Source organism: Coregonus lavaretus (genome assembly GCF_964263955.1).
Source record: "Coregonus lavaretus genome assembly, chromosome: 1".
In the NCBI taxonomy this organism is placed as follows: domain Eukaryota; kingdom Metazoa; phylum Chordata; class Actinopteri; order Salmoniformes; family Salmonidae; genus Coregonus; species Coregonus lavaretus.
This window is the reverse complement of record NC_139988.1, coordinates 88,499,537-88,523,857: the sequence shown is the minus strand read 5'-3', so window position 1 is coordinate 88,523,857 and position 24,321 is coordinate 88,499,537. Positions and strand designations below refer to the sequence as shown.

At 45.3% G+C, this 24,321-nt stretch overlaps 1 protein-coding gene across 1 annotated transcript in view; it reads right to left on the bottom strand.

Annotated features, from left to right (window-relative positions):
• The window catches only part of LOC311131086 (growth arrest-specific protein 7-like), a 169,082-nt gene extending 146,999 nt beyond the window's left edge, over window positions 1-22,083 (bottom strand). Inside the window, exon 1 of the mRNA XM_084163900.1 lies at window positions 21,738-22,083. Coding sequence (XP_084020026.1) covers window positions 21,738-21,917 — 180 coding nt within the window. The 5' untranslated portion in view covers window positions 21,918-22,083. The remainder of the gene's footprint in view (window positions 1-21,737) is intronic.
• Window positions 22,084-24,321: the final 2,238 nt, after the last annotated feature.

Sequence of the window (24,321 nt, the reverse complement as noted above, 5' to 3'; positions counted from 1 at the left end):
CTGGTGGCACACACATTCTAGTAGCCTTAAATTGAAAATATGGCAAATAGGAGTGGCAATATCGTCCGCTATTATCCTCAGTAATTTTCCATCCAAGTTGTCAGACCCCAGTGGCTTATCATTGTTGATAGATAACAATAATTTTTTCACCTCTTCCACACTCACTTTACGGAATTCAAAATTACGTTTCTTTCATAATTTGGTCAGATATACTTGGATGTGTAGTGTCAGCAATTGTTGCTGGCATGTCATGCTGTCACGCCCTGACCTAGAGAACTCTTGTTGGTTGGGTCAGGGTGTGAGTTCTGTTTGAGATCTATGTTATTTGATTCTATGTTTAGGATCTAGTATATGTATTTCTATGTTTGGCCGGGTGTGATTCCCAATCAGAGGCAGCTGTCGCTCGTTGTCTCTGATTGGGGATCATACTTAGGTAGCCTGGTTGCCTTCCTCAGTTGTGGGATCTTGGTTGTGTTCTTGTTAGGCTTGTTGTGAGTATAGCCCATAGGCCTTCACGTTACGTTGCTTTTGTTGTTTTGTCAAGTGTTTATCTTTATTAATAAATATGTACGCATACCACGCTGCGCCTTGGTCTGACCCATCTCTTAACGATCGTGACACATGCCTAAGTTTGCTAATCTTAAAAATCATTAAAGTAGTTGGAAATATCAGTTGGTTTTGTGATGAATGAGCCATCTCATTCAATGAATGATGAAGCTGAGTTTGCATTTTTTCCCAAAATGTCATTTAAGGTGCTCCAAAGCTTTTTACTATCATTCTTTATGTCATTTATCTTTTGTTTTATAGTGTAGTTTCTTCTTCTTTTTATTCAGTTTAGTCACATGATTTCTCAATTTGCAATACGTTTGCCAAACGGTTGTGCAGCCATACTTATTTGACATTCCTTTTGCCTCATCCCTCTCAACCACACAATTTTTAAATTCCTCAACAATCCACTGGGATTTAACAGTTTTTACAGTCATTTTCTTAATGGGTGCCTGCTTATTAGTAACTGGAATAAGCAATTTCATAAATGTGTCAAGTGCAGTGTCTGTTTGCTCCTCATTACACACCACGACCAACATACACTACCGTTCAAAAGTTTGGTGTCACTTAGACATTTCCTTGTTTTCTAAAGAAAAGCAATTTTTTTGTCCATTAAAATAACTTCAAATTCATAAGAAATACATTGTAGACATTGTTAATGGCTATTGTAGCTGGAAACGGCTGATTTTTTAATGGAATATCTACATAGGCGTACAGAGGCCCATTATCAGCAACCATCAGTCCTGTGTTCCAATGGCACGTTGTGTTTTTTAATCCAAGTTTATCATTTTAAAAGGCTAATTGATCATTAGAAAACCATTTTGCAATTATGTTAGCACAGCTGAAAACTGTTGTGCTGATTAAAGAAGCAATACAACTGGACTTCTTTAGACTAGTTGAGTATCTGGAGCATCAGCAATTGTGGGTTCGATTACAGAATCAAAATGGCCAGAAACAAATAACTTTCTTCTGAAACTCGTCAGTCTATTCTTGTTCTGAGCAATGAAGGCTATTCCATTCGAGAAATTGAAAAAAAACTGAAGATCTCGTACAACGCTGTGTACTACTCCCTTCACAGAACAGCGCAAACTGGCTCTAACCAGAATAGAAAGAGGAGTGGGAGGCCCCGGTGCACAACTGAGCAAGAGGACAAATACATTAGAGTGTCTAGTTTGAGAAACAGACGCCTCACAGGTCCTCAACTGGCAGCTTCATTAAATAGTACACGCAAAACACCAGTCTCAACGTCAACAGTGAAGAGGCGACTCCGGAATGCTGACCTTTTAGGCAGAGTTGCAAAGAAAAAGCCATATCTCAGACTGGCCAATAAAAATAAAAGATTAAGATGGGCAAAAGAACACAGACACTGGACAGAGGAAGATTGGAAAGAAATGTTATGGACAGACGAATTGAAGTTTGAGGTGTTCGGATCACAAAGAATAACATTTGTGAGACGCAGACCAAATGAAAAGATGCTGGAGGAATGCTTGATGCCATCTGTCAAGCATGGTGGTGGCAATGTGATGGTCTGGGGGTGCTTTGGTGGTGGTAAAGTGGGAGATTTGTACAGGGTAAAAGGGATCTTGAAGAAGGAAGGCTATCACTCCATTTTGCAATGCCATGCCATACCCTGTGGACGGCACTTGATTGGAACCAATTTCCTCCTACAACAGGACAATGATCCAAAGCACAGCTCCAAACTATGCAATAACTATTTAGGGAAGAAGCAGTCAGCTGGTATTCTGTCTATAATGGAGTGGCCAGCACAGTCACCGGATCTCAACCCTATTTAGCTGTTGTGGGAGCGGCTTGACCGTATGGTACGTAAGACGTGGCCATCAAGCCAATCCAACTTGTGGGAGGTGCTTCAGGAAGCATGGGGTGAAATCTCTTCAGATTACCTCAACAAATTGAAAACTAGAATGACAAAGGTCTGCAAGGCTGTAATTGCTGCAAATGGAGGATTCATTTGACGAAAGCATAGTTTGAAGGACACAATTATTATTTCTATTAAAAATCATTATTTCTAACCTTGTCAATGACTACATTTCCTATGCATTTTGCTATATTTCCTATTCAAACTCATTTCATGTATGTTTTCATGGAAAACAAGAAAATGTCTAAGTGACCCCAAACTTTTGAACGGTAGTGTATAGTCTTTACATCAACAACATAGGAATCACTGCAAAAGTTATTGTATGACCTCTTATACACAATATTTTCCCAAAGCCTTTGGAACTTTGGTTTTCCTAGATATGGCTACTATATTGTGATCACTACATCCAATGGATTTGGATACTGCTTTCAAACTAATCTCTGCAGCATTACTAAAGATATGATCAACACATGTTGATGATTTAATTCCTGTACTGTTTGTAACTACCCTGGTAGGTTGACTGATAACCTGAACCAGGTTGCAGGCACTGGTTACAGTTTGAAGCTTTCTCTTGAGTGGGCAGACTGATGAAAACCACTCAATATTGAAATCACCCTGAAAGTATACCTCTCTATTGATATCACATACATTATCAAGCATTTCACACATGTTTTCCAGATACTGACTGTTAGCACTTAGTGGTCTATAGCAGCTTCCCACCAGAATGGGCTTTAGGTGAGGCAGATGAACCTGTAGCCATATTACTTCAACAGTATTTAACATGAGATCCTCTCTAATCTTCACAGGAATGTGGTCCTGAATATAAACAGCAACACCTCCACCATTGGCATTCCTGTCTTTTCTGTAAATGTTTTAACCTTCTATTGCTACCACTGTATCATCAAAGGTATTATCTAAGTGAGTTTCAGAGATAGTCAGAATATGAATGTCATCTGTTACTAGCAAATTATTGATTTCATGAACCTTGCTTCTTAAGCTACATATGTTAACGTGGGCTATTTTGAGCACTTTTCTTCTGGGATGCTTACTTGTTTTTATTGCTTTACTGGGAAGCTTAGCAGCAGTAGATGTGCTCATGTTCTTTATGTTAGTGCAGGGTGAGCTGCACAAAGTGAATTTCCTCCTCGGGCACACCGGCTCAGTGCTAACAGTATAAAGCTGGTTCTTAGGCACATGAATACTGCAAACAATAGCTGTAGGATCGGCAGAGGCATTCAGGGCAGATAGAGGGACATAAATTAGGTGACTTATATTGTGCCTACCGACGCCCCTGGTGTAATGTACATTTGCTGAAGCGTTTTGACAAATCTGCGTCACAATGGTAGGGATTAGCTGAGCTTGGCTTGGGTCATTGTTAAGTCATTGTCTCAACGCAGCCTTATATGCTGTGAAAGGATCCAGGAACCCAAATGATTTGGGTGGATCCCATCCTCCTTATAAAACGTGTTTTGTTTCCAAAAGGTATCGAAATTGTCAACAAAAGTTACACCCATTGAGCTGCAATAATCACATAGCCAGTTATGAAGAGCAAGAATCCTGCTCGGTGGTTGGTTGGTTGGTTGGCTGGAGTAAAAGCCTGCAAACCCTTCCCATCCTCCAGGTTCAAGGCTAAGGACCACTGAACAAGACTAGTAACAGGCAATGCAGAGTCATAAATATTTGACCCGTCATAATTCCATCAAGTTGGAGCGCTATGAACACGTTATCAGCTCTAACATGCATCATCACCACTGTTACACAGAAGCAGACACAACCTATTGTTTCTGATTTAATAGTTCGCTTGCTCTTCATTTTTCAGTTTGAAAGGGATGAGTCAGCATTCTTGAAATGTTAAAATTAATCTAACATGAATGAATCACACAAAATGTCCCTGAGAGAAAAATCTAATATCCACACAGACACATCACCACATTCCCTGACAAGTGCTACTTAGTCATCTACGATGACATCAACAACGCTCAGGATTAACTTCTATCATTGAAGACAGAAACTGTTGCTCAAGAGAGATTCTTCTTTTGCTGTCCCTCTCAGAATGAACTCATTCCATTCAGTGCTTTCCTGGAAAAGAGATGCGGAGAAGAGAAGAATAGAGGAGGAGAGGACAGGAGAAGAGAGGAGGAGAGGACAGGACAGGACAGGAGATTATAGTAATAGAGGAGGAGAGGAGACGAGAGGAGAGGAGAGGACAGGAGAAGACAGGACAGGAGAGGAATAGAGGAGGAGAGGAGAGGAGAGGAGAAGAGAGGACAGGAATAGAGGAGGAGAAGAGAAGAGAGGAGAGGAGGAGAAGAGGACAGGAGAAGAGGACAGGAGAAAAGAGGAGAGGAGTAGAGGAGGAGAAGAGGACAGGAGAAGAGAAGAGAAGAGAAGAGAAGAGAAGAGGACAGGAGAAGAGAGGGCAGGAGAAGAGAAGAGAAGAGAAGAGAGGACAGGAAGAGGAGGAGAAGAGAGGAGAGGACAGGAGAAGAGAGGAGAGGAGAGGAGAGGAGAGAAGAGAAGAGAGGAGAGGAGAGGAGAGGAAGAGAATAAGAGAGAGACAACTCATTTCTGCAAGAGTAGACTAAGTATATTTTGTGTTTCAATAAGTTGTTGATCTTATAGTCTGGCTAGAGCAATTCTAGTTAAGTGCTGTCCCTTTACCTAGTGGCCTACTTAATCAGTGCTGTTTAAACTGCTGAATGCTCAGTACTTGTGCATGTGAAGTGTTGAAACATTGACTTGGACTGGTTTCAGCAGGTTTAGCTTTGTGATAATTGGTGGGTGTGTCTGTTGGAGAGGAAGTGTACTTACCTGTCCTCTCTGAGTATTTACAGAGCCTTCCTAGACACCCAGTCTCAGTACTCATCTACACTTCTGGGAAGACAACTCATCTCTGCAAGAGTAGCCAAGTATATTTTTGTGTTTCAATAAGTTGTTGTTGTTGGTATAGTCTGGCTAGGGCAATTCTACTTAAGTGCTGTCCCTCTACCTAGTGCTAGGCAATCAGCAATTAGTGTTAGTACTTCAGTCTCCCAGAGTTTTTCAGCGACAGCTGTAAGCGGCAGTCTTGTCAAATGGCGGTGTTGTCGCCGAAACAAAGACGGTTCTGCCGAGTTGTTCAGCCAGGTTTGTCATGTTGTATAATGATTAGAAGACAGGCGCAGGAATACGTATTAGGGGTTTTATTTACTCCACCCAACACAAACACGTATATATATATATATACAAAAAGGATGTAACCCAAACAAAGAGTGAGGTGTAACCTCTACACAATACATGGGATGAGACCCGTAAACAACAAGAGCACAATACACGGTACTCACAAGACCAACGGACATGGGACAATGATTGACAGGGACAATGTGGAAGAGAGGGCACATATATACACATACTAATCAGGGGAAATGGGAACCTGGTGTGCGTAATGAGACAAGACAGTCCGGGGTTGGTGGTAATGATCCATGTCAGTGACACCTAGAAAGCCGGTGACGTAGACCTCCGGAACTGGTGAATGGAATGAGCATCAGTACCGGGGGGATCCGTGACAAGTTTATTCAAGGAAGGAATGATAGTAAGGCTTCACATTCCTCTCTCACTTTAGTATTTTACCTAGTTATTTTCAGATTATCTCATTATACTCCTCTGTAGCTTTGTCAACCATGTGTGTGTTTTCTAACCCTGTTCACTCCTCTCCCTGTAGGATTTTCAGACGCTCCCCACCCTTCTAATTCTGCTCTTCAGTTCCTAGACTTTTTGACGGAGAAGTGAATCACCCCAGAGAACATTTCTACTCCAGCTGCTCTCTCTTCATCTGAATACGTGTTTTCTCATAGTCCGAGAGCATTTGGTCATCATGGTGGTAGCACAAGGCTACTAATTTCTCCTAAGTGGAGATTTTCTATTTTTCCCCTTGCGCACCTGTCCATCTCCTCATTTGAATTCGATGCTGTCACTGTCACTTGTCCACTCAAGCTTAACATTGTTGTAATCTATCAACCACCAGGTGCCATTGCAGAGTTCCTTAATGAGCTTGACACCTTGATAAACTCATTTCCTGACAATGGCTCACCACTCATTGTACTGGGCGACTTCAACCCGACGACTGCCTTTCCACCTCTTTCCTTTCACTCCTTCCCTCTTTTGGCCTTTTCCCAGTCCCCTCCCCCTCACAAGACAGGCAATGCGCTTGACCTCATCTTTACTAGAGGCTGTTCGCCTACTAATTTCACTGTAACCCCCCTCCAGGTCACTAATCACTACTCTGTTTATATTTCTCTCCATCTCTCCTCCAACCCTATCTACTTAGCCCCGACCCAGATGGTCATGCGCCGTTGCAATCTTTACTCTCTCTCTCCCACTACTCTCTCCTCTTCTGTCCTATAATCTCTACCTTCTGCTAAGGGATGTACGGCCACCCAACAACCTGCCCGCTCGACCCCATCCCCCTCCTCCCTTCTCCAGACCATCTCTGGAGACCTTCTCCCATTCCTGGGTGTCTCAGTCTCTGCACACTCCTGGATTGCATCCTACCTTGCAGGCCGCTCCTACCAGTTGGAGTGGAGAGGATCTGTGTCTGCACCACATACTCTCACTAGTGGTGTCCCCCAGGGCTCGTTTCTATGCCCTCTCCTCTTCTCTCTATACACCAAGTCACTCGGTTCCGTTATATCCTCACATGGTCTCTCCTATCATTGCTATGCGGATGATACTCAACTACTTTTCTCATTCCCATCTTCTGAAACCAGGTGGCGACACGCATCTCAGCTTGGATGTCGGCCTACCACCTCAAGTTCAACCTGGATGGAGCTGCTCTTCCTCCCGGGGAAGGCCTGCCCGCTCCAAGATCTTTCCATCACAGTCGACAACTTCACGGTGTCCCCCTCCCAGAGTGCAAAGAATTTTGGCGTGACCCTTGACAACACACTGTCATTCTCTGCATACATCAAAGCAGTGACTCGCTCCTGCAGGTTCATGCTCTACAACATCCGTAGAGTTTGACCTTTCCTCACACAGGAAGCGGTGCAGGTCCTAATCCAGGCACTTGTCATCTCCCGTCTGGACTACTGCAACTCTCTGTTGGCTGGGGTTCCCGCTTGTGCCATCAAACCCCTGCATTTTATCCAGAACACCGCAGCCCACCTGGTGTTCAACCTTCCCAAGTTCTCCCATGTCACCCCATACTCCACAGGCTTCCAGTCGAAGCTTGCATCCACTACAAGACCATGGTGCTTGCCTACAGAGCAGCAAGGGGAACTGCCCCTCCCTATCTTCAGGCTATGCTCAAACCCTACATCCCAACCCAAGCACTCCATTCTGCCGCCTATGGTCTCTTGGCCGTCCCACCCCTATGGTAGGTCAGCTTCCGCTCAGCCCAGTCAAAGCTCTTCTCTGTCCTGGCACCCCAATGATGGAACCAGCTTCCCCCTGACGCTAGCACAGCAGAGTCCATGCCCATCTTCCGAAAATGTCTGAAACCCTACCTCTTCGAAGAGTATCTTAAATACAGGGGTTAATGCAAAGAAAAATCCCATGACAAACTTAAGTCGATCTCTGGGGTCAAGTTAACCTCTCCTTTTATGTAAGAAAGTCATGACCATCATGCTTTTAGGGAAGGAGGATAATTTTGTCAATTCCAGTCCCCTTGATTAGGGGTTTCAGAGAATACATTATTGGGGAATATATTTAGTAGAACAGACATGCTTCTGTCTGTATTAGGCTATGTCTCTAAACCAGAACCCCCACATCCCCCAAGAGATTTTAATTGCAGAACTTTAACCCCTGCAAATAAGACGTCTTAGTCAGACCCCCTCCCCCCAAAAATGGGATGGACAGTATGAAGCCACGCCAACCCTGGGTGAAAATGTATGCACTCACTAACTGTAAGTCGCTCTGGATAAGAGCGTCTGCTAAATGACTAAAACATTTAAAATGTAAATGTGACTTCTCACTCTGACATGTCATTATACAGAACAGCATCACAGCACTGCACCTCGTTTGAGGGTCTCAGTGGTCATTGTGTTATATATGGATTCAATTAAATAACCCTGAAGGTTCCTCTGTTTATTAAGAAATGGAGGTATAGGCCTCCCGAGTGACGCAGCGGTCTAAGGCACTGCATCGCAGTGCTTGAGGCGTCACTACAGACCCGGGTTTAATCCCAGGCTGTGTCACAACCGTGCCATGGCCAGGAGTCCCATAGGGCGGCACACAATTGGCCCAGCATCGTCCGGGTTAAGGGTTGTCCGGGGGGACTTTACTTGGCTCATCGCGCTCTAGCGACTCCTTGTGGTGGGCCAGGTGCCTGCAGGCTGACCTCGGTCGTCAGTTGAATGGTGTTTCCTCCCACACATTGGTGCGGCTGGCTTCTGGGTTAAGCGGGCGGGTGTTAAGGAGCGCGGTTTGGTGGGTCATGTTTCGGAGGACGCATGACTTGACCTTCGCCTCTCCCGAGCTCGGAGAGTTGCAGTGATGAGACAAGATCGTAATTGGATATGCCGAAAAAAAAGGGGGGTAAAATACAAAATATGTAAATAAATAAAAATGGAGGTGTATAATGTTTCAAAACGAGATGAACAAATGGGATGGTGGCTGTAAGTGAGCATGCTGTCCTGAGGGGGGTAGTAGTCAGCATTATGTCATAAAAGAGCCACCAAGGGAAAAAAGATACTGTCGCTTCTTTGATTTCCAAAGTCACGTCTTGGTCTTCTCAGAAAGGTGATACCAGATGCTTTAACACAGAGGAAGACAGATGGCAGTGGGCTGTGTTCAGTCAGGACGCTGATTCCTTGGTTCAACCTGTCAACATGGTCTGTTTTCTAGACAGCTATATCTCATTGACTGTCTCTGAACACTGTCACTGAGTGAATTTGTCTTTGAACTACACCAGTCAGTAAATCAACGTTCAATGAGGGTCAGGGCTCTGTGACCTGAGCTCAACCTTTTAATAATGACTTATGTTTTGGACCAATTATTGTCTGAGCTATTTCAATGTTAAATCTCCAACCCCGCCTTACAACATAGGGAGAATTCCAAATCTTGAATTAACAGTGCATTTACTTTCGTATTAATCATGCAATGATAGGATCCAGGCCACAATACAGCAGACAGGGATGCAGTGAGTGAGCACAACACTGCTGCTGTATGTGTGGTGGGAACCGGAAACTATGACAGAACATGGAGCCAGCTTGTCCCAGCATATGCACTATTAAATAATGCACCATGCCAGATGGTTAACCTCGACGGCCTGTGGCTCTGCATTCACAGGATGCCAGAACAGCCCCTGGCTGAGAACATATGGCTTTAGCTATGGCTGTCTGGATAGCCAATGGCTGTCTGTGTTCGGGAGAGCCACAACAATCATGGCTGTCACTGTCAATGGCTGTCTGTGTTCGGGAGAGCCACAACAATCATGGCTGTCACTGTCAATGGCTGTCTGGGTTCGGGAGAGCCACAACAATCATGGCTGTCACTGTCAATGGCTGTCTGTGTTCGGGAGAGCCACAACAATCATGGCTGTCACTGTCAATGGCTGTCTGTGTTCGGGAGAGCCACAACAATCATGGCTGTCACTGTCAATGGCTGTCTGTGTTCGGGAGAGCCACAACAATCATGGCTGTCACTGTCAATGGCTGTCTGTGTTCGGGAGAGCCACAACAATCATGGCTGTCACTGTCAATGGCTGTCTGTGTTCGGGAGAGCCACAACAATCATGGCTGTCACTATCAACGGCTGTCTGTGTTCGGGAGAGCCACAACAATCATGGCTGTCACTGTCAACGGCTGTCTGTGTTCGGGAGAGCCACAACAATCATGGCTGTCACTGTCAATGGCTGTCTGTTTTCTGTAGAGCCATATAGAAAGATGGAGGCCTCTAGTGGCCAAAAGGCAGTTTTAGAATGGGGCAGCGTCATTGAGGGCTTCCACCATTTTAAAGTAGTCAACTGGGTGGGATTCCTATGGGTTTTAGCCTCAATGACGCTGCCCATGCTGCCACAGACACTATAATGGTGCAGATATAAAGATGAGTCCTCTATCTATCTCTATGATAGAGCCCCAGCAATCATGGCCACCATCATGTTTCAAATACAGTAACTATCCCATTATAATTTTCTTTGACACGTTACTTATTCCATAAACCTAGAACTTAGTAGAGAGTCCCCCGAGTCATCCTGAGTCATTCAAGTCATAAAGAGAGTTACCGTGAACTCAAGCATTTTCAAAACAAGCCATTGTTTGTCATTGTTGCTCAAAATAAAGTCACATTTTACATATTTAGCAGAGTGCATACATCATTTTTTCATACTGGGCCCCCCGTGGGAATCGAACCCACAACCCTGGCGTTGCAAACGCCATGCTCTACCAACTGAGCTACATCCCTGCCGGCCATTCCCTCCCCTACCCTCCCCTGGACGACGCTGGGCCAATTGTGCGCCGCCCCATGGGTCTCCCGGTCGCCCCACCTTAGATTAGGATGACTAGTCCCTGTAGACCTACCAGTCAAAACAAACATGTCTATTATAAGAGGACCATGGTATGTGTGGCATGACAGATAAATCCCTGCGATGCGTTTCCCTCACCCAAAAACACAAGCAGACACTTTATTGCCTCTGGCTCCTTGCCTGGAAAACCAGGAATAATTTGTCAAAATCCCTTCGGAAAAATGGTTGTAAATACCTTCGGCCTGTGGTGGGGGTCAGGGGGATTATGAAGAGGCATTAAACCATGTCGTTACCCTTTCACCTGAGTTTTAATAGGCTGAGACCTCAGGAAGCGAGAGAAAGTTAGTTTACAGACTAAACGTTAAAGGGCTAGTTCGCTCCAATAATTTAAAGAAAAATAATCTTAAAACTCAACATTTGTCAGAAGTTAGTTAAAAGTGAATGACCGTCTATTTCAAGTATCCATTTAGGATGGACTCAGAGACATTTGATATACAGCTTTTAAAGTTTTATATCAAGAAATATGGACTCAGAGACATTTGATATACAGCTTTTAAAGTTTTATATCAAGACATATCTCGACTGGACCTCTGCATCAAATATATCTCTACTTCTTACCAGTATTGTTATTAAAGTAAAATCAAGAAGAGACAGACAATTGGGTTATGGAAGTACTAAGTATAATCCCCCCCAGCCTCACCAGAAATAGCTGAAAAAGGGTTGGATTTTAGACCACCCAAGAACAATTATCTTTTATGTCATATCAATGTCCTCAAGACAAATGAAGATCATTTAAAGTTGTAAAAGATTATACCATTGAAGTTGAAGAAGCAATTAATTTTAGCAAGTCATTTATAATATCTCATTTAGCTAGAACAAGACCAAAAAATGTGGTCCTCTGTCTTCTTAGAATTAGATTCTCTATGAGTTTCTCTTCAACTTCCATCTGGGTTTTTGACATCAGTTTATTCATTGTTTGGCAACATAAGTAGGCGATTCACCGACTGAGGTTAGCAGGTTGTGAAATGGCTGTCGCCCACTCATGGACGGAGAGGAGAAATGGGCAGCCTCTGTAGTAGTGGGCCTCCAGTGTTTCAGCAGAGGATTACCGGTCGGGTCCTTGTCCAAAGCTTAGCTGCTCTTACTCATGCCTGAATGACTCATAGACTCCTGACCTGCGGCGCTGTGAGCTCAGTGTGTGTGGTGTGTGTGGTGTGTGTGTGTGTGTGTGTGCGTGCGTGCATTCATGTGTGTATGCGTGCCTACCTACCTGCATACGTGTGAGTGGGTGTGTGTTCACCCTGTCCTCCAGTGACATTTACATTTACATTTTAGTCATTTCGCAGACGATCTTATCCAGAGCGACTTCCAGTTAGTGAGGTCATACATGTTCCTCTAGTCAAACATCTGGCCGTGGGAAGACGGGGGGGGAGGGTCAGGGTCTGTATGTGAGACTAGCTGGACCTGTTGTAGAAGGGTCAGGGATTGAAGAATGTCCTGTACACAAGCAGACAGGGGAGAACACGCCCGAACAGAGCTGAAACTGTGTCATGAACCAAGGGCAACGAGCCATAAGAGAGAATAGAGAAAGCAGTATCCTTGGGCTGTGCAGAGATGTGATGTGAACACAAGCCACAAGCCCAACAGTGTGTGTATGTTTACATGCCAGCAGACAGCCACAAACAAGGACTAGCACACACACACACACACACACACACACACACAGCTAACTTACTACAATTCTTTATCCATGGGGCAAAGGGAAGTTTCTGAAGTTTTATAGCTAATCTCATGGTATTCTACACATTTTGCCATGAGGCTGAGAGAAAATATTGCAGTTTTACAGCTCATTTCTAGTAATTCTAAACATTCTTGCCATGGCTTCTGACTCCAGGTTTGTTTGGGGCTGCAGGAGTGTGTGGTACACCAGTGAGCAGAGGGTACCTCCTAGTCATGAGGGACAATCGTAGTAAGGTACACACCATCTCTGTTTGCATAACCTCTCTCTCTCTCTCTCTCTCTCTCTCTCAACTCTCCTCTCTCTCTCCCTCCCACCTTCAACTCTCCTCTCTCCCTCCCTCCCACCTTCAACTCTCCTCTCTCCCTCCCTCCCACCTTCAACTCTCCTCTCTCCCTCCCTCCCACCTTCAACTCTCCTCTCTCCCTCCCTCCCACCTTCAACTCTCCTCTCTCCCTCCCTCCCACCTTCAACTCTCCTCTCTCCCTCCCTCCCACCTTCAACTCTCCTCTCTCCCTCCCTCCCACCTTCAACTCTCCTCTCTCCCTCACTCCACCCCTCAACTCTACTCTCTCTCCCTCCCTCCCTTCCTCAACTCTCCTCTCTCTCTCCCTCCCTGTCCCCCCCCCTTCTCCCTCCTTCCATCCCCTTGTCTCTCCCCTCCCTCCCTCCCTCCATCCATCCCTGTCTCTCACTCTCTTCCACTGTGATCTCTCGCTATCTTTCCCATGTTCTCTCTCTCTCTCCGTGTTATCTCTCTCTCTCCATGTTATCTCTCTCCCACCTTGCCCTGTCCAGTCAACAGATGCAGTGCCAGAGTAACAGAGATGTGAATGACTGACGGTGGAAGTGTCTGTTTCCCATTATTCACTCATAAATACCTGTACTGTAGTGTTCAGCCCTCAGCAGCACCATCATATTTATACAGCCAGTCACTTTACTTTATACTTCACTACCAATGATTACCATGAGAAGGACAATATGAAATATGGATGCTGTTGGGGTACATGTGATAAAAGGCTGTGGTACGCACATGGTTATGACTCAGCAAATAATGAGCTCCTGACAAGCTATCATCACCCTTTTATGGCTCCCAATGGAGAGTGGAACATCCAGCTAACAGCTGTTGCCCAAGACTTCTGAGGCTAAGGAGGAGAACCGGGCCTTTCAGGTTGTGAGAAATATAGCCAGGAGAAACATTTCACACGCACAGCCACACACGCTCACTTATAATTACTATACCGTAAGACTCTGTCTAGCAGATGAGAGAGAGAGAGAGAGATAATGAGAGAGAGAGAGAAAGAGAGAGAGAGAGAGAGAGAAAGAGAGAATGAGAGAGAATGAGAGAGAGAGAGAGAGAGAGAGAGAGAGAGAGAGAGCGAGAGAGAGCGAGAGAGAGCGAGAGAGAGAGAGAGAGAGAGAGAGAGAGAGAGAGAGAGAGAGAGAGAGAGAGTGTTCTGCTTTGGGATATAGAGTATACAGCAGACATCTTTATTTGGACGAAGTTGTTTTGGTTTCAGGCAGATGTGGGATCCTGAAGCCACATTTCCAGATTATACACACACAAACGAGACACATCCAGTCACTGTATGAGAGAAACACAGAGACATAAGGAAGCAGACAATAGCAGACAACCCAGCTGTCATCTAGACCTGTGGCCTCCATGCCCAGTGTCCATGCCAGCTGTCATCTAGACCTGTGGCCTCCATGCCCAGTGTCCATGCCAGCTGTCATCTAGACCTGTGGCCTCCATGCCCAGTGTCCATGCCAGCTGTCATCTAGACCTGTGGCCTCCATGCCCAGTGTCCATGCCAGCTGTCATCTAGACCTGTGGCCTCCATGCCCAGTGTCCATGCCAGCTGTCATCTAGACCTGTGGCCTCCATGCCCAGTGTCCATGCCAGCTGTCATCTAGACCTGTGGCCTCCATGCCCAGTGTCCATGCCAGCTGTCATCTAGACCTGTGGCCTCCATGCCCAGTGTCCATGCCAGCTGTCATCTAGACCTGTGGCCTCCATGCCCAGTGTCCATGCCAGCTGTCATCTAGACCTGTGGCCTCCATGCCCAGTGTCCATGCCAGCTGTCATCTAGACCTGAGGCCTCCATGCCCAGTGTCCATGCCAGCTGTCATCTAGACCTGTGGCCTCCATGCCCAGTGTCCATGCCAGCTGTCATCTAGACCTGTGGCCTCCATGCCCAGTGTCCATGCCAGCTGTCATCTAGACCTGTGGCCTCCATGCCCAGTGTCCATGCCAGCTGTCATCTAGACCTGTGGCCTCCATGCCCAGTGTCCATGCCAGCTGTCATCTAGACCTGTGGCCTCCATGCCCAGTGTCCATGCCAGCTGTCATCTAGACCTGTGGCCTCCATGCCCAGTGTCCATGCCAGCTGTCATCTAGACCTGTGGCCTCCATGCCCAGTGTCCATGCCAGCTGTCATCTAGACCTGTGGCCTCCATGCCCAGTGTCCATGCCAGCTGTCATCTAGACCTGTGGCCTCCATGCCCAGTGTCCATGCCAGCTGTCATCTAGACCTGTGGCCTCCATGCCCAGTGTCCATGCCAGCTGTCATCTAGACCTGTGGCCTCCATGCCCAGTGTCCATGCCAGCTGTCATCTAGACCTGTGGTCTCCATGCCCAGTGTCCATGCCAGCTGTCATCTAGACCTGTGGCCTCCATGCCCAGTGTCCATGCCAGCAGTCATCTAGACCTGTGGCCTCCATGCCCAGTGTCCAGTCAGTACAGGATATAGTAAGCCTATTTTTCTCACCATGCCAGCTCCCTCAGTCACGCCAGTGCTGTTAATCACACTAGAAGGTATTTGTGTTGGAGATGAGGGTGTGTGCGTGACAGTGGGTTTTTCTCACCATGCCAGCTCCCTCAGTCACGCCAGTGCTGTTAATCACACTAGAAGGTATTTGTGTTGGAGATGAGGGTGTGTGCGTGACAGTGGGTTTTTCTCACCATGCCAGCTCCCTCAGTCACGCCAGTGCTGTTAATCACACTAGAAGGTATTTGTGTTGGAGATGAGGGTGTGTGCGTGACAGTGGGTTTTTCTCACCATGCCAGCTCCCTCAGTCACGCCAGTGCTGTTAATCACACTAGAAGGTATTTGTGTTGGAGATGAGGGTGTGTGCGTGACAGTGGGTTTTTCTCACCATGCCAGCTCCCTCAGTCACGCCAGTGCTGTTAATCACACTAGAAGGTATTTGTGTTGGAGATGAGGGTGTGTGCGTGACAGTGGGTTTTTCTCACCATGCCAGCTCCCTCAGTCACGCCAGTGCTGTTAATCACACTAGAAGGTATTTGTGTTGGAGATGAGGGTGTGTGCGTGACAGTGGGTTTTTCTCACCATGCCAGCTCCCTCAGTCACGCCAGTGCTGTTAATCACACTAGAAGGTATTTGTGTTGGAGATGAGGGTGTGTGCGTGACAGTGGGTTTTTCTCACCATGCCAGCTCCCTCAGTCACGCCAGTGCTGTTAATCACACTAGAAGGTATTTGTGTTGGAGATGAGGGTGTGTGCGTGACAGTGGGTTTTTCTCACCATGCCAGCTCCCTCAGTCACGCCAGTGCTGTTAATCACACTAGAAGGTATTTGTGTTGGAGATGAGGGTGTGTGCGTGACAGTGGGTTTTTCTCACCATGCCAGCTCCCTCAGTCACGCCAGTGCTGTTAATCACACTAGAAGGTATTTGTGTTGGAGATGAGGGTGTGTGCGTGACAGTGGGTTTTTCTCACCATGCCAGCTCCCTCAGTCACGCCAGTGCTGTTAATCACACTAGAAGGTATTTGTGTTGGAGATGAGGGTGTGTGCGTGACAGTGGGTTTTTCTCACCATGCCAGCTCCCTCAGTCACGCCAGTGCTGTTAATCACACTAGAAGGTATTTGTGTTGGAGATGAGGGTGTGTGCGTGACAGTGGGTTTTTCTCACCATGCCAGCTCCCTCAGTCACGCCAGTGCTGTTAATCACACTAGAAGGTATTTGTGTTGGAGATGAGGGTGTGTGCGTGACAGTGGGTTTTTCTCACCATGCCAGCTCCCTCAGTCACGCCAGTGCTGTTAATCACACTAGAAGGTATTTGTGTTGGAGATGAGGGTGTGTGCGTGACAGTGGGTTTTTCTCACCATGCCAGCTCCCTCAGTCACGCCAGTGCTGTTAATCACACTAGAAGGTATTTGTGTTGGAGATGAGGGTGTGTGCGTGACAGTGGGTTTTTCTCACCATGCCAGCTCCCTCAGTCACGCCAGTGCTGTTAATCACACTAGAAGGTATTTGTGTTGGAGATGAGGGTGTGTGCGTGACAGTGGGCTACTGGAGCTTACCAGTGGAAACAGTTTGGGCATATATAATAAATTACTATGACGACATGTTGTGACGTTTTTGTTCATTTTGGTGTTCGGCAGTTTTCGAAGTTCGATAGCTGAAGTCTACGCCCCTTCCTCTGTGATTGGTCAACATTTGGGATTCTTCAATAAAGTCTTTGTTGTCATTCAACAACAGACTAGTTTTCATGCACATCTTTTCACTGAGAAATACTGCACCAAACATCTTAGTTAGATGTAAAATTACGCAACTAAGACCTCCTTGGCAAATAACTTGAGTTATCTTAGATTAATTCAGACTATTTTGAGAAAGTGTACTGGCGTACGGCATCTCAAGAGGGACAAACCGTAATATTGCTGCTTTTTTCTTGTTTTTCAAGCAAAGGTATTTTTACATTTTAAGGGAGTATGCGAGCACAGACGTTCACTTCGCTTAGCCGAGTTCTGCTAAGAGCGAACTAAACCTATGGATGGGGACGCCTTAAAGAGAGGCAAATTCAGTACATACAGTGAGGGAAAAAAGTATTTGATCCCCTGCTGATTTTGTACGTTTGCCCACTGACAAAGAAATGATCAGTCTTTAATTTTAATGGTAGGTTTATTTGAACAGTGAGAGACAGAATAACAACAAAAAAATCCAGAAAAACTAATGTCAAAAATTTTATAAATTGATTTGCATTTTAATGAGGGAAATAAGTATTTGACCCCCTCTCAACCAGAAAGATTTCTGGCTACCAGGTGTCTTTTATACAGGTAACGAGCTGAGATTAGGAGCACACTCTTAAAGGGAGTGCTCCTAATCTCAGCTTGTTACCTGTATAAAAGACACCTGTCCACAGAAGCAATCAATCAATCAGATTCCAAACTCTCCACCATGGCCAAGACCAAAGAGCTCTCCAAGGATGTCAGGGACAATATTGTAGACCTACACAAGGCTGGAATGGGCTACAAGACCATCGCCAAGCAGCTTGGTGAGAAGGTGACAACAGTTGGTGCGATTATTCGCAAATGGAAGAAACACAAAAGATCTGTCAATCTCCCTCGGCCTGGGGCTCAATGCAAGATCTCACCTCATGGAGTTGCAATGATCATGAGAACAGTGAGGAATCAGCCCAGAACTACACGGAAGGATCTTGTCAATGATCTCAAGGCAGCTGGGACCATAGTCACCAAGAAAACAATTGGTAATACACTACGCCGTGAAGGACTGAAATCCTGCAGCGCCCGCAAGGTCCCCCTGCTCAAGAAAGCACATATACAGGCCCGTCTGAAGTTTGCCAATGAACATCTGAATGATTCAGAGGAGAACTGGGTGAAAGTGTTGTGGTCAGATGAGACCAAAATGGACCTCTTTGGCATCAACTCAACTCGCCGTGTTTGGAGGAGGAGGAATGCTGCCTATGACCCCAAGAACACCATCCCCACTGTCAAACATGGAGGTGGAAACATTATGCTTTGGGGGTGTTTTTCTGCTAAGGGGACAGGACAACTTCACTGCATCAAAGGGACGATGGACGGAGCCATGTACCGTCAAATCTTGGGTGAGAACCTCCTTCCCTCAGCCAGGGCATTGAAAATGGGTCGTGGATGGGTATTCCAGCATGACAATGACCCAAAACACACGGCCAAGGCAACAAAGGAGTGGCTCAAGAAGAAGCACATTAAGGTCCTGGAGTGGCCTAGCCAGTCTCCAGACCTTAATCCCATAGAAAATCTGTGGAGGGAGCTGAAGGTTCGAGTTGCCAAACGTCAGCCTCGAAACCTTAATGACTTAGAGAAGATCTGCAAAGATGAGTGGGACAAAATCCCTCCTGAGATGTGTGCAAACCTGGTGGCCAACTACAAGAAACGTCTGACCTCTGTCATTGCCAACAAGGGTTTTGCCACCAAGTACTAAGTAATGTTTTGCAGAGGGGTCAAATACTTATTTCCCTCATTAAAATGCTAATCAATTTATAAAAAATTTTACATGCGTTTTTCTGGATATTTTTGTTGTTATTCTGTCTCGCAGGCCACTCCAGAGAAAACTTTTCTGTTCTCCTATTAACAAATTGACACCCCTAGGCTACATATGGTGACAACTTTTCGGAGGAAAGGATGACGGAGGAATCGAGGAGAGGACAGACTTTTGTCCAATTATCAATTGAGAATCTCTCCCTCTCTCCTTTTGAACTAATTCATTCCTCATTAAACTCCACCTCATTTAGTGTGGCACTAATCAGCAATCACTTGACTTGATGACTCAATGTCATGATCCAGGACTCACCAGGACCACTGTAGTTTATCAGTTAGGTTGTCATGACCACCAGAGTCATACCGGTATATACAGTAAAGACCACATGGACAACGGGTAGACACATACTGATATAGAAAAATACTCATCTCAGCACTTTACTGACAGAGAAGTTAGGAGTGTTCATCTTCAACCACACTGTCCTAAACATCTCATAACATCATAAATGACACAACCACATTTCCTCTCTCTCTCGGCCAATCAGTGAGCCGGGAAATTAAAGTAAAAAGGAAGCAAACAGTTCCTCAATCAAACACAGCTGTCATCCCTCACTCAGTGATGACTGCCATAGCAACAGGAAACGTGTAGCTTATTATAACCATCATCCTCTTCAATGGGGATCCTAATAAAATACCAAAATACCAAAATGTTCTCTTTATCTGAAAGGAGCCTCCAGGGTCCAATTATACTACACGTTCTCCAGCTTCCATAACAACAGCACAAGGTTAAAGTCTACAAGTTAAAGGGGACTGTGTGGAGCTGAGGAGCTGAGGATCTGTCAAGGCGAGAGCAGGCTTGATGACAAGTTTTCTGTTCAATGATTCATCAGAGTGTGAAGAAGAAGAATAGCATGTTTGGAGAACAAAGCCTTGTCTGCTGAAGATGACAATGGAGCGTGTCTCAGATGTAGATCAAAGCACAGCACTGTAAACTACGCCAGCGCTGAACACACACATTCCCCTGTCATTAAATACACCTTGGTCTGAATATATGATTTATATGACTGTATGGTAAGAGTTACTTTGACTACATGTCCATAACGCATTTATTACACACCTATAAGCATTTCATAAACGTGTTATAACAGGTCCTAACCACATTATTAATAGTTAATTAAATATATCCATAGCATATCTATACCGCATTCATATCATGCAATGCAAGAGCTCATATTTTGGTATCTTAATAGATGCATTATTACAATGACAGTGTATTGTCATCATAATGGCTGTTCTCAAAAGTGTGCTTCTGCCATACCAGTGTTAGTGAATATGCCAAACCACGTTTTGAAAATGATGCTGAGATTTAGCCTGTAGCAGCCCCATTTCGCCCACCAGATGGTAAAGGCCCGTCTTCTCACTGAGGTCAATGGTGCATAAAGCTTCCCGCAGGGTTGAATCTTCAGGGTAAATTTTACGGATCAAATCGTGTAGTTGAGGGTCATCTCATACACTACATGACCAAAAGTATGTGGACACCTGCTCGTCGAACATCTCATTCCAAAATCATGGGCATTAATATGGAGTTTGTCCCCACTTTGCTGCTATAACAGCCTCCACTCTTATGGGAAGGCTTTCCACTAGATGTTGGAACTTTGCTGAGGGGACTTGCTTCCATTCAGCCACAAGAGCATTAGTGAGGTCGGGCACTGATGTTGGGCGATTAGGCCTGGCTCGCAGTCGATGTTCCAATTCATCCCAAAGGTGTTAGATGGGGTTGAGGTCAGGGCTCTAAGCAGGCCAGTCAAGTTCTTCCACACCGATCTCGACAAACCATTCACTGGAACTAAGGGGCCTAGCCCGAACCGTGAAAAACATCCCCAGACCATTATTCCTCCTCCACCAAACTTTACAGTTGGCACTATGCATTGGGACAGGTAGCGTTCTCCTGGCATCCGCCAAACCCATTATCGTCCGTTGGACTGCCAGATGATAAAGCATGATTCATCACTCCAGAGAACGCGTTTCCAATGGCGGCGATCTTTACACCACTCCAGCCGACGCTTGGCATTGCGCATGGTGATCTTAGGCTTGTGTGCAGCTGCTCAGCCATGGGAACACATTTCATGAAGCTCCCGGCGAACAGTTCTTGTGCTGATATTGCTTCCAGAGGCAGTTTGGAGCAGTTTGGTTGTGTATTCTATTTTATACACCTGTCAGCAACGGGTGTGGCTGAAATAGCTGAATCCACTAATTTGAAGGGGTGTCCACATACTTTTGTATATATAGTGTAACTCTTTCGTAACTCATTAACAGCCCTCCTCCACATCACAATTAAGCTGTTAACCTTCAAGAGCCACACAACTAAATCAAGCTGGTATTTTGAATGACAGATTGAGGTGTGTTGAGTACCAGCTTCCTCAGCCAGCCAACCAGCCCACATTCTACAGATCTACTCCCATCTACCCATCTCATTTCTGATCCAGTGATTCACCTGAAGGTACTGTGGCTATGAGTGTGAACATTGGGCTAGTGTTCATTTCCTTTTGCCAAGAGTTGATCAAACAAAATGCAATTCGCTGTGTTGTTGCTCTTGGCTAAAGCCTGATTCAAGACACTGTCCTTTGCCAATGATTCTCGGGCCCTCCTGTGAACCCTGTGTTCACCTGCACCCTGCTATGACAGAGTGGCATGCTTCCTCATCGATCTGCCCTGCGCACTCATGCAGACAGACACAGGCAAACAGGCAGGGGATCTGAGAATTCCAATGGAATGTGTCAGGGATGAGGAGTCCTGGAGTCCTCAGTACCTTATGTGCCTGTTCGGTAATCCAGCCCTGCCGAGAATGGACATTCAGACTTACCTCTAAGACTTGAACATAACTTGATGGGAACCATCCCCTGACTCCATCCAGCTCTCCTTCCCACCAGCCGCCAGTCAACGGATGAACTATCCTTATGATTTCTCCCACTTCGAAAGTCAAACCCTGCTGATGTTGGTCCCCGCTGAAGGAGTATAAACTTTTGCAATAAGATCCAGACATCGTTATCTTCTCTGGGAAAACGTCGGGTCCGCACCTAGATTCACACAGACTGATCTCCCTCCTCGATAATCACTTGGCTCTTTCAGAGTATAATTTATTGTAAAACATGTAATGTTGATTAGTTAGCGAATCAATGGCAACAATCCAACATTTTGCGAATCAGGTTAAAGTAGCCTACTTTTTGAATTAATGAAAAAGTATCCCTGCCAATAGAATCCTTAACTCTGCGCTTTGAGCGTCTGTATGTATGGGAGCTTCTCTACTTGTGTGAACTCTTCCGCGAAGTCCAGTCAAGTCTGCGCTCCAGCAATTCCTCTTGCGCTTTTTTATGACATAACCCGGTACTGGCGTTTGTGCTTTTGCACGTGAGTTATCAAAGATGATGGATAAATAAAGACGTCTTACTCGGGCCGTTTACCATTGAAAAACATGGTGACAGTTCCGGTCTGCTTAATGGGTGGGTCTCCCATAGACATCAATGCAATAGCAGGTGGTCTGGTCTGCGTAGTTCATTGCAGTAAATGAACCAGAAAAACTGGTAATTACTAGTGGGAAACTCGTGTATCTTCCCTGAGCTCCGACTTCTCCCACATGCTGACCTGCGATATTCCCTACTAAGGAAATTACCTGGATAACAGCATGTTCAGCATTTAAATGAAACATGATTTATTAAAAGCAATCTATTAATGTATTTTTGTTTGTTTATGGTTGACAGAGCTTGTTGGCAAATAGCCAATCGGCATCCAAATGGTATTTACGACTTCACAACTGATAATTGCCACCTTCTCACTTGGTTATGAATGCAGCATTAGTAATCAATTACTAACTTTAACCAAAGCTAGCTTGAAATATAATGGACCCTTTGTCAATTGAAGACTGCAAGACGTGATGTTTATGAATGTTTGACAACCCGACCTTGTAAAATATTGTGACTTTCCTAGAATGTGAACTGTTGAAAAGGGGCTCCAATCAGTTAATTATTTGTTGTTATATTCAATAAAGTTAGGCTTAAGAATACAGGTAGGGGTATTTCTTTAATTTGTCCAACAATGTATTTTGCAATGGAACTTGATACAGATTTCAGAATCCTGGTAGGCTGGTAGGATATGTATTAAACATATAATAACCTTAGATCTTGAAGTGAAAAGTGAATGGAGGCCAGATAGTGAAAACAGTGGTAGTCGAACACAAGGCGGAGCCAATACACTTCGGGTAGAAATGCACTATTTTCCAAAGGATATTATAGCATAGGCCTAAACATAGTCATATTATAGTAGTCTAACACAGCACATACAGCGAGTCAAGCATGCATAGTAGTACATAACTCATACAAAACTCATTTTATTGTAAGGGTTGGTGTGAGGTGTGACCCAGGTGCGGTGCAGGATAGACAGTAGGTAGGAGGCGAGGATGGTGAAACAAGGATCTTTACTGGTGGTCCAAAAGCCAGGATACAAAACAGGCTATACACGAAAACAAATGAGAAGCACATAGGTCTCCAAAAAAACAGGCTGACAACAAACAATATGAAATAATAACTCTGACTGGAAAAACACAATGACACAGGGAGAACACTTCTCGAGTACCTGTAACTCCGTCACGTGATCCGACACTGACACGTACTGCTTGACATCAAGGAATTGGCAGAGAAAACTGAGCAAGGGAAGTGAGGGCATAAATACACAGGTGAATCAGATAGCCACAGGTGACACCAATAGGCAGATGATTAGTCCCGACTGTGAGTGAGGAGGTGCCCTGTGGTTGTCGGAGGGTGACACCTAGTGGATCGCTCTGAAACTGCGACCCACTCCTGTAACAGTTTTATGATTCTTCTGAGGCATATATTCTGTTGTCTTCACTGTTCTTTGCTCTGTTTGAAGAAAGAAAGGTTTGATATAATTTCACTACCTATGAATACTGTGGCATTACTGAAAAACGTTCCCTATACAGGTATAAATGCCAACATACCTTTGAGCCCATGTCTCTGCTCTTGGCTATCATCTCGTTGACCTGGGACTCAGCGATGTCAGCCCTCTCAGATGCCTCCTCCAGATCATGTTGCACCTTCCTGCACTTAGTCAGGTGGGTGTTAGCCTGCTTCTCCTGTGGAGAGGTTCAGTGTTAACATGGTTCACATCATGTTTACATAATATGCAGCCATTTAGAGTTGGGTTAGAGATGACAGAGAAAATGCTTCCTCGGTCTGGCGTTTAGGCCTTTACTTTCAGCTGCAGCTTGCCCACATTCCTGTTGTCCTCCTCCGCCAAGAAGATGTGAAAATGTTATTATTAGCATGTTGTCTTCATCCTCCGCAGGATACCCACATCATCATCATCATCATTATCATTATTAAACTACTGTTAGAGGTACAGTAATAGTAGTAGTAGTAGTAGTCATAGTAGTA